At 36.1% G+C, this 17029-nt stretch overlaps 4 protein-coding genes across 5 annotated transcripts; 3 read left to right on the forward strand and 1 right to left on the reverse strand.

The window, feature by feature from the left end:
• Nucleotides 1-1309: 1309 nt before the first annotated feature.
• On the forward strand, nucleotides 1310-4663 carry LOC107267145 (ubiquitin domain-containing protein UBFD1). The gene is made up of 5 exons (XM_015738453.2): nucleotides 1310-1509; nucleotides 1954-2319; nucleotides 2423-2613; nucleotides 2689-2877; nucleotides 2951-4663. The coding sequence occupies exons 1-5, from the start codon at nucleotides 1497-1499 to the stop codon at nucleotides 3059-3061; spliced, it is 870 nt and encodes a 289-aa protein (XP_015593939.1). The 5' UTR covers nucleotides 1310-1496; the 3' UTR covers nucleotides 3062-4663.
• A 381-nt stretch (nucleotides 4664-5044) lies between these two features.
• Nucleotides 5045-7863, forward strand: LOC107267143. The gene is made up of 2 exons (XM_015738450.2): nucleotides 5045-6789; nucleotides 6882-7863. The coding sequence occupies exons 1-2, from the start codon at nucleotides 6010-6012 to the stop codon at nucleotides 7095-7097; spliced, it is 996 nt and encodes a 331-aa protein (XP_015593936.1). The 5' UTR covers nucleotides 5045-6009; the 3' UTR covers nucleotides 7098-7863.
• Nucleotides 7856-11419, reverse strand: LOC107267144 (WW domain-binding protein 2). Of its 2 annotated transcripts, XM_015738452.2 has the most exons (6): nucleotides 11260-11419; nucleotides 10694-11028; nucleotides 10393-10548; nucleotides 10114-10320; nucleotides 8652-8737; nucleotides 7856-8487 (listed from the first exon to the last, which is right to left on the reverse strand). In XM_015738452.2, the coding sequence occupies exons 1-6, from the start codon at nucleotides 11313-11315 to the stop codon at nucleotides 8440-8442; spliced, it is 888 nt and encodes a 295-aa protein (XP_015593938.1). In that variant the 5' UTR covers nucleotides 11316-11419; the 3' UTR covers nucleotides 7856-8439. The 2 variants fall into 2 exon arrangements, with proteins under 2 accessions (XP_015593938.1, XP_015593937.1); XM_015738451.2 differs by lacking the exons at nucleotides 7856-8487; nucleotides 8652-8737 and having other exon boundaries at nucleotides 9677-10320.
• Nucleotides 11420-12357: 938 nt separating this feature from the next.
• Nucleotides 12358-16933, forward strand: LOC107267152 (equilibrative nucleoside transporter 4). Its single transcript, XM_015738464.1, has 10 exons — nucleotides 12358-12527; nucleotides 12649-12803; nucleotides 12870-12998; nucleotides 13064-13138; nucleotides 13219-13442; nucleotides 13499-13613; nucleotides 13725-13895; nucleotides 13961-14148; nucleotides 14222-14462; nucleotides 14544-16933. Exons 1-10 carry the CDS (start codon nucleotides 12358-12360, stop codon nucleotides 14939-14941), a joined length of 1866 nt encoding a protein of 621 aa, XP_015593950.1. The 3' UTR covers nucleotides 14942-16933.
• Nucleotides 16934-17029: the final 96 nt, after the last annotated feature.

Raw genomic sequence — 17029 nt, forward strand, 5'->3', positions numbered from 1 at the left:
CATTTTTTATATGCTGGTTTCTGTGGAACGTATCAACGGCATAAAAATAGACACGACTATATAATATAATAAAATGTATATAGTATAATATAATTATGCATTTGCTACATTCCAAGTTAATTAATAGATTCAATAAGCATTGTTCATGAATAAAAAAAATTAATAATAATCGGGTCTCGAACCCGAGAATCTCGCACGTTGACTCGTTACCATGCACGTATGATATTTAGTTTCCGTGACGTATAGATTGGGAAAGCTGTATTTCAGTTGTTATACACGTTTGGAGTTTGCTTAGAGTAGTCTGATACATACGCTTGACCAATCAAAAACGTGGGTATGGTTCGAGGCATCTCCGTCCAGGTGACGCGTCGACAATAGAAAACACACGCTTTACAGTGCCACCCGGTATAATCCATGCGTCTCACGGAGCTCACGAATATCACGCGTAGTATATCTATATATACTCGACCAATCAAAAACGTGGGTATGGTTCGACGGCCCTCCGCTCAGGTGGCGTGTTTACTCCAAAATAAAATTGGTTTCAAGAATATCGGCCCATTGGCAATCTCCCTACTCATCTCTGGTAGAACCGTTTTTCACTATCGCAAAACTATTTAGAACTCTCTGGAGGCGATTGAAATCGTGATCAGTTTAAACTGAGTTAACCAATCACGTATAGGAGTTGAATAGAATTGACCAATGGGCTGTTAAATTCTGCACGATTGAACTAAGCCATTGGCTATTCTACAAACTTTCCATTAGAGCCAGCGAATAGCTAGTGTTTTCTGTTTACTTCAGTAGATTCACCGCGATAATTAGAAAAATCTCATAGTATTGTTATGCAAGTTATTCCTTTTTTTATAAGTTTATAGTCAACACTTACTTGACATATCTAAATTTTTTGAAGTTGGATTATGGACTTTCATTATAGTGAACATACGAAAAGTGAAAAATTGTTGGACAATCATTTTATTTGCTTTCATTGGACTTCAGCATGTCATTAGCTGTCAGTAATTTATTTCTCGTAATTTCATAGAAGTAAAAGTTTATTATCAAGCTACTGAAGGCCATATTATATGCAAATATGAGATAAGAATAAAAAATTTATTTAGTTGCTCTTATATTACTTCGGTGAGATATAGTTACTTTAAATAAAAAATTGTATATATTTATTCAACTATTTTTGTTTACTATTGTATATTTTTACTTAGTTTAATTCCTTTTATAAGATACTCTTGCAACGTATTGAAATGTAATCAATAAAATTAATCATTTTTAATAATTTTCATTGGTTCATCTCAATTCAGTCATCCTGTATTTCTGACTATTGGTCTCTGTATTCTCACTACTGCTGCGTCATTGGAAAAGACGATACGTATTTTCTCGGGTGGTTTTGAAAATTTGAAAGTCATCTTGATAATTCTACGTATGCAGGTAATTCACTTGCAGCGCGCCCTGCAGTATAGCAGAGATCAGCCAGTTGAGTTAAGTGCATCATGGAGTACGTGGGTACGTGTATATCATTAGATAAGATCTTTTCTAATTTTTCATGATAAATCATCGGCGAATCGTTGTGTCTCTTTACTCGTTACACTTGCAATTGAAATCTCATTGGATATACACATTACACATCTTGTAGATCTTTTGGATGTATCTAGTTTAATCTGTGCAAGTCAGGCTAGTCTAATGACAACAATGATTCTTTTCACAGAGTATTTTATAAAATATTATTGGAAATATAAAATAATTAACCCATAGTCGACATCCCAAATATTATTGAGTTTTTAATGATTTTTTAAATACATTTTTCACTATGGATCTTCATAATATTAACCTTAGTTTGTATAGTCCTAGTCTAGTTTGTATGTTTGTGTAATTATCATTAATTCGAATTATTAAAACTGCATTGAAAGATTTATGTTTAATTAGGATATGTAAACGTTTGTTATCTAGATGCAGTAAAGGGCGACAGTAACGAGAACTGTTGTGGTTCAGCACCCTGTTTAGAAGCATCATCGAATTCTAAGTCTGAGGAAATCCCTCCAGAAGTAGTAATCAGTAAACCCTCAACGAATGCTAAGGAAGAGAAGGAGATTGTTGCAGGAACCAGCTCAGAGGACCAGCCACGAGAGACTATAGACTTTAAAGTTATATATAATAAGCAAAAGATTGACATTAGTTTTGCGCTCGATGGCACCATTGGAGAGCTAAAGGCCCACCTTCAAAACATCATTTCAGTGCCTCAAGCGATGCAAAAAGTGATGATCAAAGGATTAGCCAAAGATGATCAGACGCTTAGAAGTTTAAGTGTTACAAAAGGTAACAGCTGCTGTACCTCCAGCAGCCTTATAAATCACTTAGCTTACGTAGATGTATAGCGCGCATCAAGCTGCACTCGTTTTATCAAATATTCGCCGTTAAGGTGCCAAAGTCATGATTGTGGGCTCCAAGTTGGACGATGTGCTGGCCGTATCTGTTCCGACGAAACAAGATGTCAGTGATGACGTTACTGCCACCGCTGGAAAGGAGCCATTATCTCGACAGAAAATACATCGTAAAGTATTAGACAAAGGAATCCCAGAGGATGTTATGCCAGGCATATTGGAAAGCAAGGTTGGATTTCTTTATATTCTTGTTTCGCTACAGTATTAACTTTACTTCCTTTAACCTTGGTTTAACTTATCTTAGGAATCCCTACCAGATTTTCCTCTGGCAGGAATGCTGAACAAATCTGGTGGAAAAGTCAGATTAACTTTCAAATTAGAACAAGATCAGCTGTGGATCGGTACAAAGGAAAGAACTGATAAAATACCTATGAACTCGATAAAGGGTGTTCTTAGTGAACCTATCCACGACCATCCTGAGTATCACATTATGGTGAATACAACTCAAAATAAACGTCCAATTTTTTAATGACTAGCAACAGTAACATTAATTTTTTATTTTATAGGGTATACAATTGGGTACGACAGAAGCCTCTAGGTACTGGATATACTGGGTGCCTGCGCAGTATATATCAGCCATCAAAGATGCTATCCTGGGCAAATGGCAGTACTTCTGATCGTCTGTGTAAAAGGAACCAATCATCTCTTTTCAAAACAGAGTGTTAAACGCGAGTGTGAACTTCGACACAAACGACTGTGCTAGTCACGCATTTTCAACAGTAAGTAATAACTTATTTTGCATTGGAGTTCTGCCGAGTAGTCCTAATGAAAATAATTCATTCGTTGCGACGTAAAATTTAATGACAGAGAGAGATAATCTTGTCAATATCGTTCTACATGAACTGATATTTTTTATCAAATAGCTTTTTCTACGAACCCTTTCTTTTATTCATTTCGAACCTTTTCTTGTAACGATTTTATTATTTCTATTCGGACGCTCCAATACGAAGGTATCGTGCTAAAAACATGCTCATCAAGAAAGGGTGCTTTTTGCAATTCTCAAAAAAAGGAAAAGAAAAGAACAGCAAGTATGAAATATGGAACTAAATTAATTGTAATACATGACGAAGGAAAGAGAGAGAGAGAGAGTGTAATTTTTTTGCATCTTTATAATGGTCGTGTAGAAAGAGAACCAACAGTTATTTCTGGCTGTAGTAATTAGTATTTAAAAACTCGTTAAAAAATCGGTTATAAATGTTCCATCCAGTGAAGAAAACTCAATGATCATATTATGGATTAGTAGAACCTCAAATTTTCAAAAAGGAAAAAAAAAATTTCATGATGACTAAAAGATGATAATTTTTAAAGTATAAGCTTTTTCTCTCTCTCTCTCTCTCTCTCTCTCTCTCTCTCTCTCTCTCTCTCTCTCTCTCTCTCTCTCTCTTTCTCTATTCTTAAGCATCATGTATTAATTCTTATGTCAAAGCCGTGACGTGATTTTGCATTTAATGATATTTATTACATGTCCTCAAATCGCGGTAAATGAATACAAATTAGAGATTCAATTAAAACTGGCAGATTTGGCTTCGAATCTTCCACAATAGGCGAGCAAGCGAAGTGTAACGAATAGATGATAAATCTTTAGTCAATGCTTTGTGATAAAAAGAGAATAACGGTGACTTATATATATATACATGGATATATATATATATATATATGTTTGCATGAGAATATATATATTTATGTATGTATTTATATGTACGTGCGATCGTGCGACGTCATACGCAATTGCGTGTAAAGTGACAACGAATTTCACGCCAAATAAAACATTGTAATTATCAGTTATCTATTTTCTCAGTGGCCTCGATGTGTTATAAGGCAAAGTAAAAAATTCAATTTTCGAGTTAAAACAAAAAGTTAAGTCAGCTTTACTCTGGTATAGTCTCGTTCTAAGAAATGAAAAACGTGATGATTTTATCACGATGAAAAGCACAAAACGAGCAAAAAATCAGGCGTAGGAAATGTGCTCTTGTCCTATAGATTTTATAACGTCAGTAAGTACATAACTATATGGAAAGATATTAAAATGACAAATCAAAAATTCCTGTCAACCTTTGACATGTTTTCGAAGAGTCATTTGCGTGGAAAAAGAATAGAAAAAAGTTTAAAAAGGAGATAAGAGAATTAGAAAAGGAATAATCATTTTCGGAGGTCCTTTTAAATACGACTTGTATATTGCGTTATGTGATTTCATAATAAAATAAAGAATTACAAATCAATACACTGGTCCAATTTCACTTACGACTCGTACAGCCAAATCCGTTCCCCGGTTCAGTGAACAATGCAAGCCTTTAGTATGGAAGAAGAGAAGAGGACGAAAAAAAGAAAAAAAATTAGGCAATAACAAAAAGATATAAGAGAAAGAAAATGAAGCTCTTCCACTTCATCAATGCTAGCATTGCATCTTGCCAAGACGCCCACATCTGTCGAGCATATGTATACATGCAGGAAATGCCTTATTAGGGTGTTGAATTACAGACAAGCATGTATGGTCCATTCTGACTCTCTTAAACGAGTCTCATTCAAGAATTCTAGCAGATGCCAGTCACTAGTCTGGATCTATGCAGGAATACCCTAACAGTGAAATCGCATTAGTTTACTTAGATGGAACTGATAATAAGGATAAATTTCAATCGCGCAAGAGACTTCTTTTAATTAACAGTCTTTAAGTAAATGAAATGAAAATGTATCAAAGAGTGAGAATAGTTAATAGTGAAAATGTCATGAAATTGAAAGGTGAAAGTTTCCTTTAAAGTTAAGCGTAGGATCGATAATAAGCACTGCTCTCGTGTGAATGTATACTAAGTGGCTCAAGGCCAGTCACATTGTTTTCTGTGTAAAACGTAAATAAGGCAATAGCAGATAACCGGGGATCAGCAAGGTGTAGTATATAAGACTTTATAGTGGTATTCTTAGCTCTATTCACTATATTGTATATTCTTTTCTGTACGCGTTTGAATTTTATTTTGGTGTCGTTTGCGTGTCACTGGAATATTCCATAAGATACGCATCTATTCAACTGCGAGCCACGTATTCTACAAATTGAATTTTTAAAACGTTTCACAGTCAGTATTTATATTGGGAACGTGTACGAATAGCACCGAGAGAGATGTATCTCTTATTACCTTACATTGTATGTACCTTATGTATAGTAGGTACAATGTAAGAAATTATCTTTAATTGTAAAACGTGTAAAATATATTATATTAATGGTAACGCGAGTGAATGACAAGAGACTTTATAACGACTCAAAGTTTCCTCTTTAAGAATTCAAGCTGTGACTAGACGAGCGGCCAATGTATTTCATCACTTCATCAAGAACTTGCACAAAGCCAATTCTAATAAAAGTGTTATCAAGGTGTTGAATGTTAATCATTGCATATCTAAGAAATATAACAACTCAGCTGCAAGCCTACAGAAAAAAGAAAAAAAATTGTGAATTTATCAATGATGATGATCGTGACGAGACTTACATTAGACATCAGGAGTCTTTAGATTTTCTATTTTTTTCTAAGTAACTAACAAATTATTCCTGTAATGAGGAGGATAATCAAGAATTGGCGTAATGAATCACGAGATGACAGAGAGAAAGAAAAGTGTTAAACTCACTCAAAAGGCTTTCCTAGTGCTCAATGAGGAATACCTTGGTCAGGGTGGAGAATTGTCCACTTTAAGATCCATTAGCGTTACTAGTACTAAAAAGACACATGAAAACATTGCTTATATCTCTCATTTCATCTATTCCAAGAAAATTTTGGCAGCTTTGTTATTAGTGCCAATTTTTTATGGAGTACTCGGGAAGGATTCGCTGTACGAATTCATTCAGAGATATGCTCAGGGTACACGTTGTCTAGTCCCCAATAATTATCTGACCTGGGAATTTACACGACCAGTGTCTAACTGCGACTTCTGCCGAGGTGTCGATTCGGCTTTATATCTCAGGAACATCAGCAAGGAAGAGTTCTCACGTTATGCATACTCCTCGCGACCGATGGTAGTCCAGGGTGCAGCTAGCCATTGGCCGGCTAAGCGTGTTTTCAGTCTTCATTTCTTTAAAAACCTTTACGAGAGTATCGAAGGGGCTTATGAATCCGTTGAAGAGGAATGTCAATTTCTTCACTTCAAAAGCGACTTCGCAAATCTCCGTGAGGTTTTTGCCATGAGTGAACGTAGAGCAATAAACCTTGGCGAGGATCCTTGGTATGTTGGCTGGAAGAATTGCCATCCCCAGGTCCTTGAGATAATGAAGAGGTTCTACCACGTGCCACATTTTTTGCCTGATGACGCAGAAATACCACAGACCAACTACGTCTTCCTGGGATATGACCAGGGTGCTGTTATGCACGTGAGTATAATTATTTAATAATGCTACAATTGCACCAGGTATACGAATCGTCTTCTATACCAGGAATATAAATCTTTCTTTCTCTGTTACAGCTTGACTACATTCCACGTCTCATGTGGCAAGCTCAAATCCTCGGCAGCAAAACGTGGACGGTTGCTCCAACTCCAGAGTGTGATCGTGTCTGCAGGAAGTTCGACTTCTCCGTCGGTTCCGGAGACATCCTTCTACTGGACACTAGAATATGGTATCACGGTACCTACGTCGAAAATGGACACCTCAGTTTAACCATTACCTCGGAGTATGGCTAGAATGTTTTTTCTCTTTACACTAAAGAGATTAACACCGTCCCTCAATTGTACATAGAAATTTTCCTCGATAGGTCCATGATTATTTGGACAATCGAGGTATTAGATTTTAAGTAATTTTAAAGAGACCCATGCATTTTCGGGACTCTCTTGAACACGTGCTATTTTTTAAATTATACGCGCTATGCGTGATTCAATTTGTACTATTAGTTGGTTCTGTTTGGACCTTGCGTGAAAGACGCCTGTCTTACGAGTGCAGCAAGAGTCTTTTTACGCGAAGTTTTACCGTTACGAAATTTCCCAATAGCGGAAGTAAAATTTCATCGAGAAGCGTTGAAATTTATTAGAGACATTCTATCTGAGTGCCATTAAGAACTAAGCTACTCGCTACCGAGTGAATAATTTTTCCTTTTTTTTTTCTCTATTTTTTGATAATAATCATATCCCTTGGTAGTGATATACTTTCACCAAATTTCCATTTTTACATGACTGAATCGTCTATCCTATTCAGGATTGACTTGGCACTTTGGACGTCTCAAAGTTTTCACTTTTGACGGTCAAAACGACGCGACGTGTCGTTTGGAAACAAAAAATCAAAATCGTTGACCTTTGATTTTATCCGGGACTTTTGCCACTACATATAACATGCTCTTTGTACACTATTAATCTTTATATACCAATTATCATTAGTTTTTGAATAAAAATGCTTTGTTTTTTAATCCTAAAAGTCGATTTTATAATTTTTGAAAATAAACAATAGATCGATACATATGCTGTGTTTTATTACGATACATACAGTGAAATGCATGAGACGCGAAACAGCAATACCTTCTGTGATACAAAGTCAAATATATAATCTAGATAACAAGTAACGATAAATACTTGCAGAATTTTACAAGGCTTTTTACCAAGTCGCAGGCTTGCGCATTGCACGTATATAGCTTAACGATCATGGCTCAAAAATTTTCATTAATATGATCACGTACGGCCTTAGGATTCAATTCTCGAGAAATATAAAAAGAGAAATCATAATGGGATTCTCTTCTACCAACCCACTCTTTATCACTATCATTTTTTCTCACTTTCTCCGTACGTCTGTCTTTGAAGATACGTCAAAATAAATATGCAATGTGTAAATTACTTATCAATGCTGAATAATACATTTGCGCAACTGCAACGGCAATCTACCTCTAATCGGAATGCGCGTGAGATTTTGCGACAAATCGAATATTAAATGACGCGAAACAGATAGAAAAATAACAACAAATTGTAAATTATTTGGTAAGCGTTTTTGAAATACTTTTTATAGAAAAAAGTCTCGTTTCCAGATAGTTTCGAATTGTCTTCACTGGTCCTTCTTCTCGGTCGCCTGTTGGAAACTTGGCGGGCTCTCCTGAAAATTTATATTATGGTTCTCTTCTTGCTGTACGCAAAAAAAATTTGATGCTAATCGACTTTAATGTCGTATGTGAGCGTAAAATAGAATTTGACATGTAATCTCCATGTTAAAGGTGCAAAAAAGTTATAACGCGATGACGGAATGGGATAGAAACTTACGTAATATGCAGGCGGCGGAACGTATGCACATTGAGGCTTGTTCGGATCGTAGTATGCACTTTGGGCAGCTTCGGCGGCTTTGGCATCTATAGCAGATTGAGAAAATGAAGTAGAGCAATATTAGGATACCTCCCAGCAAACATGTTTTTCACATTTATGTAGCTCTTAACAACATAGAGTTTGTATAGCTTGAGATGTGACAGTCACAAGATATGTTTGCTGAGATTTTGCAAGTGATTATTCAATTGAATAACTTCTTGCGCAATTAAATGACTACCAGAACACGCACAAGGATCGACTCTGGAAGTGGCGTCATTTCGTTCTTCAGGCATACTCGTACTTTCTTTAAATATAATTCTTTTTACTAAAGACAACTGACACTACAATATACTTTCTTCTTACTGGTCGTTGATGTTTGATGCGACAAAATTCTTTATATACATCACTATAGTGAAACGTATGTTATTACACGTGAAAGTCATTGGTTAATTTGATCTTTGCTATTCTTTTAATCTAGCAAAGTGTACGATATTGTATTTCATTCGGCGTGTCATATCACGCTTCTATCGCTTTAATTATTGGATTTATATTAGAGCTAAAATACACAGCACCAGGAACACGGTTCAGAGATCACACACGCACGACATTGCCTGATTAGACCTGTACTGAACGCGACGACTGTCAAAAGTAAGACTGTTGGCGAAATAAAGGTAGCATCTGGCTGAATCGTTTCAGGGATCCTATGAGCAAACTATGAGATAATAACTGAGCTCGGTGAAAGCCAACCTTACCGCAGGTCAGCCAAAGAAACGTTATGCAATCTCCATTTGCGCAATATTCAAAACATTTAAGATTGTTAACATTGTAAGAGAAATAACTTCTACCTGGCAGAGGCTAGTGACAAGTGTCGATCTTGGAGATAAAAGGATACGCAAGAAGAATGCAATTATAAAGAATGATACAGTTATCTCGCGATATTGAAACATAAATATTGATTGATAGGTTTAAATGAAAACAGCATCGAATATTTATTAGTATTGTTTAATGTTTCTTTGTGCGAATAATACGTTCGACAATGTTAAACTATAAGAGTATAACAAAATATAATACGGTAGCGTAATATTAATCGATATATACATTTTGTTTTATATTGAAGATTTAAGCATTATACATCATTTAAAATTTGATGATTAGTAAAGTGTTTTTAATATTGACCAAAACAAAATTATTCAGCAACGCGGTCCTGACAATACAAATTCTTTCTCGCGTGGCTAACTGCTTTTATCATGATATATTGCAATATGATTCACTTAATATTGAGGTGGGTAAGGACCATATGGTCCCTGTTGTTGTGAATAAGGGCCCGGTTGCCCATATGCGCCACCTTGTGGATAGGCCGAATATGGCGGCGGATTTTGCGGATAAGCATTGTAAGTGGGTGGTCCGTAATTTGGATACGCACCTGCTTGAGACATTGGTTGTCCGTTGTAACCAGGATTAGCCCATCCTGGAGCGCCGTTTTGTTGTGGTGGCGCCCAAGTAGGTTGCTGCCCAGCGCCGCCCCAAGCTCCTTGTTGCTGTTGAGGATTTCCTCCTGTAGCATATCCTTGATATGGTGCGTTGATGCCAGGATACGGTGGTGGCATATCAGTCATATATACACTGTTTGCTGCAAAAACGAAATAAAATCAGTACAATTGGTATAGATTAGATATCAAGATTTTTGAAAAGAGTATTCAACCTGGTGGTTGGTCAGGAAACACATTAGTCGGTGGTACCCATCCATAATATCCAGTAGGAGCAGCCTGATAAGCTGGCGGAGGTGCAGCATACCAATCAGTACTTGGAGGTTGATATGGTGGTGGAGCATCGAAAGCAGCACCACCATTGCGTTGTGCTGAAAACAACCAAATTCACAGTTAACAATCAAACTCATTAAACAGATTTATAAATGAAAGAAAAATTCAATTTCTTGAATAAATTGTTTCTTATCTCATTACGTATACAATACATCTATTAATAAAGTACGATCATAATCTTACCCATTGATGCTGCCCTCAGCATTGCCTGTCCAAATTCAATAGCACCACCACTCTTGAAGTGCAATTTAAATTTGCATTCCCCGACCCAATTTCCATTTGGTTGAGCACGGCATTTGCCTTTGATATAATTAGCTCCGAACATAGGCTGTTCAAGCTCAACTTCACTTAGTGTGATAAAGGGAAAGCTGAAAGACTGCATTGGTTCTTTCGGATCTTTTGCATTAAAGATCATACGATGAGTGGTTAAGTATAAACGCCCTCGTTTAGTCCCAATGAACTGAGGTTGGTCCTGTCCATGAAACTCCATAGTGACATTGTCGCAGAAGAGAAGTATGCTAAAGAGAAACAATTGAAAACGCAATATAAAATGATAATTCAACTGATTCTTTAAACGCTTAGAAACATAATATGTTTAACAGTAAATCGTGAAATAAACGTCATTTGAGCGTAGTATCTACTACGTTGTCATCATTACTATGAGATACGTCACGCCAAGAATATTCGAGTACAGTAGACAAATTTTAATTAATCTAGATCGAGAAATTATAGGTATGAAATATATTTACCACTCTCCAGAATGAATAAGAACACCACCGTTAGCGTGCGCCGTGTTTAACGACATCCTGTTGGATTATATTTCAAGCAAAAACTGACAACACTTTCGGCGGACGTCTTTATCTGATGATCAGCTGATTCATACACGAAAGATCTACGTTACCGGTGCGCAAGCGCGAATCCAACCGCTCCGACTCATGAACGAATAGATAAGTCTATTGAACAATACTCGTTGAAGTATTTATTTTTTTCAAAAGACAAAGTCAATTTCCGCGATACACACATCCACCAGAGTTACACAAGTTAAACTAAAGCATCTAAATTCCACAGGTTCAACAAGCAGGCGCCATGATCATCCATTCTTATCCAATGCAACATAGAATTTGGATACCATACTTACGGCACCCTAACGTTATCTAAATATGTCGAAAAATACATTTCACACTTAATTTCTATAATGTATATTCTTCCTCAAGTGTATAACTTTCACCATAAGCATAATTATAAATACGTATCTAAAAGAACTAAGATGATACTGCTATCTTATATCCACCATTTTCAAGATTTCCTGTTAAAATAAAATGCTCAGAAGTCTCTAAAAGTCGTAAACGGATAACGATAGATTGTATAGATATATTTAATGTAAGTAAGTTTTGATCAATTAGTTATAAAAAAGTTGAAGCATTTATCATAGTCAGTGATAGGTATGTAATATTCATCTAGAGAATAGGGCAAACGTGCAAAGCGTTGGTGGCTCAGCGTCGCAAAGCTAAGGGAGAAGCCCCGTTCGAGTGGGAGCTGTTGGCGCAGAAATCAATGCGGCAATTTTCAAAGCATGCGCTTGCTGGACGCACACCGCACAATTCGTCAAGGAGCACAGCATTCCACGTACGACTGTGTACGGCTGCACCGGGTTGTCGTGAGATCGTCCTACTAACGATAGATACCAGTCGTAGATAGTACTCAAGTTCATCTAAATAAACTGGGTGATATCTGATAAAAGTCCTGCAGATCAAAAGTGCAGTGTCATAGATAGATTATCAACTATTCATTTAGAATGAACCACATCTCGTAGAAATTTTACGAATCACAAGTTCAGTTCTTGCAATATGGATGAAAATTTGAGCAGAGGATACGTCCAGCTAGGCAAAGCTAGAGGCATGAACGAATTCAAATTCACTAATGGATTTACTCACTTATCACCACCAGTGGATAAATGTAATTTTATTTATTTGGCTCTTGTACTTGCTGGAGTCGGATTCCTCTTGCCGTACAACAGGTCTGTCCCGGAATAATATAGATTGATATTGTTATGTAGATACATATATGTATATAACTTGGCTTTTACGAAATATATAATGGTGATATTATATATATTAATGATCCTTTTATTTCTACAGCTTTGTCATTGCTGTGGATTACTTTCAAGCTAGATATCCTGGAACAACTGTCATTTTCGATATGTCACTCGTTTATATCATGATGGCATTTTTTGCCGTTTTCGCTAATAATATATTGGTGGAGACACTGTCGCTCAATACTAGGATCACGTTTGGTGAGTGAATAATATTAATTAGTAATTTTATTTTAAGAATAATATTTCATCATTTTATTGTTTCAGGGTACCTAGTATCATTTGTTACGTTGAACTTTGTCGTCATCTGTGAAATCTGGTGGGAAGTCTTTGGAGTGGCGACGTCGTACACTATTAATTTAATTGCTGTAGCTATTGTGTCCTTGGGATGTACAGGTACATATTAAAAGAGGAAATAAGTTTTAATACAAATTTTTAATAATTATTCTTTATTATTGCAGTTCAACAATCTAGTTTCTATGGATATACGTCGATGTTACCTAGTCGTTATACGCAAGCAGTCATGACTGGAGAGAGTAAGTTCCTCGTTCCTAATATAGTTAATAAATTTTTAATAATTTTAAATAAAGATTGCATTACTATATCGTTTTTTCAGGTGCTGCAGGATTTTGGGTCTCGGTTAACCGCATACTGACCAAGTCCTTAGTCGATGACGAACGTGGAAACACTTCTATGTTTTTTGTTTTATCAATCATGACGATCGTCATGTGTTTCGTATTGCATCAAGTTGTACGGAATACGGACTTCGTGCAATTTTATATAACATTGTGCCAGGAAAGGAATAGGATAACTTTAGAACCGACTGAGGACGTCGGTTTGGTACGTAGAGTCATTACTAAATCTTGAATTCTTGTCATTGTTATCTTTGGTGACAGATGGATCCATTGGATCAAGTTGGAGATCCATCAAAAGGACAGTATGGCGTATTGAAAATACAAACTAGCCCTCTTGGTACCGATTCTGCTGGTGGAAGTGCTGATACGACTATTGGTATATAATTACTCTAATATATAAATATCTTAAGGATATCTCAAATTATATTCTGACGCTTTTTATTATAATTCTAATCTTAAGATATTTGAAATACAATTTTTGCTATAGGTACTGCACAGTACTCGGCATTCTCGTTCAGTAACCCGGTTTACGAACCTAGTGCACCTTCTGGAAATCCACCAGGAAGTGCAGGGCCAACGTATAAGGTTGAAGATGTCGTAGTAATGCGTGGAGCTGGTTACAGTTCCCAAGCCAGCAAACCATGGGCAGGGATCAAACGTAAGGCCAATGAATAAATAAATAAATAAGTAATTGTATCCTAATAATATACAACATTCTTTCAGGCGGTCTGTTTGCAAGACTCGACGTTGCAAAACTAATATTTCCCTACATGGCGAGTATTGGTGTTGCATATTTCGTGACACTCTGCCTCTACCCTGGTATAGTATCAGAAATTATATCCTGTAAATTCTCATCGTGGATGCCAGTAATTCTTATGGCTGCATTCAATGCCTCTGATTTGCTTGGAAAGGTAATATCAACTGCAATAATCTGAATATCCACAATCATAAAAAATCTTTTAGCACATTTGAATAATTTACTAGGTGTTGGCATCCATTCCTTACGAATGGACACGAACACAGTTACTATACTTTTCTGGTGCCAGAGCAATCTTGATCCCTCTATTTTTACTATGCGCCATTCCAAGGAAGGCACCAGTTCTATCTGGTGAGGGATACCCATTACTCTTTTCACTATTGCTCGGCCTGACAAATGGAATAGTAGGCAGCGTCCCAATGATTCAGGCGCCCAGTAAAGTACCCGAGGAGCACCGAGAGCTAACCGGTGAGGACAGTAACGTAATCTACGTAACATATATAATATATGCATTTGCCATATGAAAGAATCTCATCATTCACTTTCTAGGAAACATCATGACTCTTTCATATACCATGGGATTGACAGTGGGGTCCTTACTGGCTTATATGTTGGATGCCTGTCTAGGGCCACCTATACAAGCTAAACAGATTTGTCCAAAACTTCAAAAACCTACAGCGTCGACCCCTATTGGCAATACAACTCTAAGTATCCTGCTAACAAGCGTTATGTCTACGGCTGTTCCTACAGTTGAGAAGGTGGCGCGGATTCCAAAATTAAAAACTACAACAGCTGCTGCATTGACTACCGCTTTGGCTACATCGTTCATGTATAACGGTACCGTGGGTCCTCTTAATAGTAGCATCATGAAAGCAACAACTACCGCCATTCCTAAAGTCCTTAGTAATGTAACCGCGACTATCAGTAACACGATACTTCAGCACTAGGGTATGCGCGTTTGTGTGTTGTGTTGAATCTGGTGTCTTGACGTTCCCTGCTCACTTCTCAGTCATTACGATTCCTTTTCAGGACCTAATAAATTCTTAGATCATGGAACGATCATTCAATAATTCTATGAACCTATGGTGTACCCAATTCCTTAACGTGCTCTTGACTTCCAATGTTTATATTTCCCTCGTTTCATTTTTCTGAAGTGTTATTAGTTGTTTTAATCATTATATTTAAAAAATGTATATGGATCTTCTACCACTAAAGATTATGCTCTTGTGTACTATTTGTAAGATTTGTTTGATCTATGAATATCCTATTGGATTCCATATGAAAAAAAATTGCCGATGTCTGAGACAGGCTAAGTACTCTGTTTAACCATATTAGTATATAGTGTATTGATGGTTATCACCTGCAGATGGTTATCATGTATCAGAATGTATTTTATGGTAATGTATGATAACGTATGTCAGATTGAACACACACATAAAACGGAGCATCAGGGTTTTAAAAGCAATCGTGCTGATTGCAATTAGTTGCATTTTTTCGAGTATGTTGATCTGAATTTTCTGTCAATAATTAACCATCGCTAATGAAGAAGTCTGTACGGGGCAATATTCGTTTGGCACTGAATGACAGAAATATGTATCGATTCAAAAATGATCATTCGGACAGAATTATTAGATCAAATACGAATTTTACGACTATGTATAGACCAATTGGCTATTATATATAGTAATATTTGCTATGTTCAATCACAAATCATTTATCCTTTGATTTTAAGCGTTGTTAGCTGAACACGTGGATTCTCCGGATTAGAATGATTGCCAATGAGATAAAAAACTTAAAAATGAAAACAACCAAAATATACAGGACTATTCTATAAAATTAAACTAATATATTTTACCTAGATAGTCCTATATATGAAACATACTAGCAGCTCCACTGCAAAATTCTGTAAATACTACCGAAGAATCCAACATCGTTAGACTGATGATTGAGGTATATTAAATTTACGAGATGAAATTTATTACTTGTGTATTCTATACCGTACGTTAATTGCCAATCTGACCTTTGTGCATAGATGAAAATATTTTACAGATCAGGAACTGTTGTCTCTGTCTTTTTAAAAAAAAAAATATTCGTTCCCTTTTTTTCACTTATTCCCGATCCACATAGATCGGAGTTACGGAAGGATATAATGAAATTTCATAATATCAATTAAGAAAGCAAGAACTGGCGTACGTTTAGAAAATGGAAGGAAGTAACATTCAGAAACATCTAAATATTGCCATAAAAGATCATATACTTCTGTATAGTCTGTATCTGTTATTAATTTGCCGATCAAATCTTATCGCAGTAGATGGCTCGTTATTATTCTTTAACTACGAAAACTAGTATCTATCATCACATCTGTATAACGCATTTAAAAAGAAAAAAATGAAAGAAACATGTATACATATCTAAAAATATCTCACACGTATGCGACAAGAAATCAACACTGTTTTCATGCAGCATTTATATGTCACTCTGTATGTTTAACATAAGCATAAATTCATATTATAAAAAAATGGCCGTATACGTAAATGCAGGATATGATTGTTCAAATGATTCACTGATTAAATTGAGATTGCCTCCTTTCCTCAATAAGGAAAGAAGATAATTAGTGTTCCAAACACTAAAACACACTCGCGAATTGATGTCAAACTTTTTTTTAAAGATAAAATAATCGCAAATAGAATAGTTTCGGAAATGGGATTGAACGTATATTACACAATTCAAAGAATAATCACAGGTTGGTCCAGGTTAAACTGTCCGGTAAATTTTCCTAATGCCATCCCGTAAAATCCTATGACGTCTCATTGTCAATGTACAACTATAAATAATACTTAAAATGTAGCTAGTTACAGATTGAGATAAAGGAACCTATGTAAAAGACAAATAAATATACAGTAAGGGCTAATAAATCAATGTGTCTCGAGGCGATTCAATACCGAACGATGTGTTCTGTTTAAAGAAAAAGAACAAAAATGACTTATGGATACACCGACTTGTTAAGGATTGTGTCGTGGAAAGAGAAAACGTCA

This window comes from Cephus cinctus, unplaced genomic scaffold (assembly GCF_000341935.2).
Source record: "Cephus cinctus unplaced genomic scaffold, Ccin1 Ccin1_scaffold0351, whole genome shotgun sequence".
NCBI lineage: Eukaryota > Metazoa > Arthropoda > Insecta > Hymenoptera > Cephidae > Cephus > Cephus cinctus.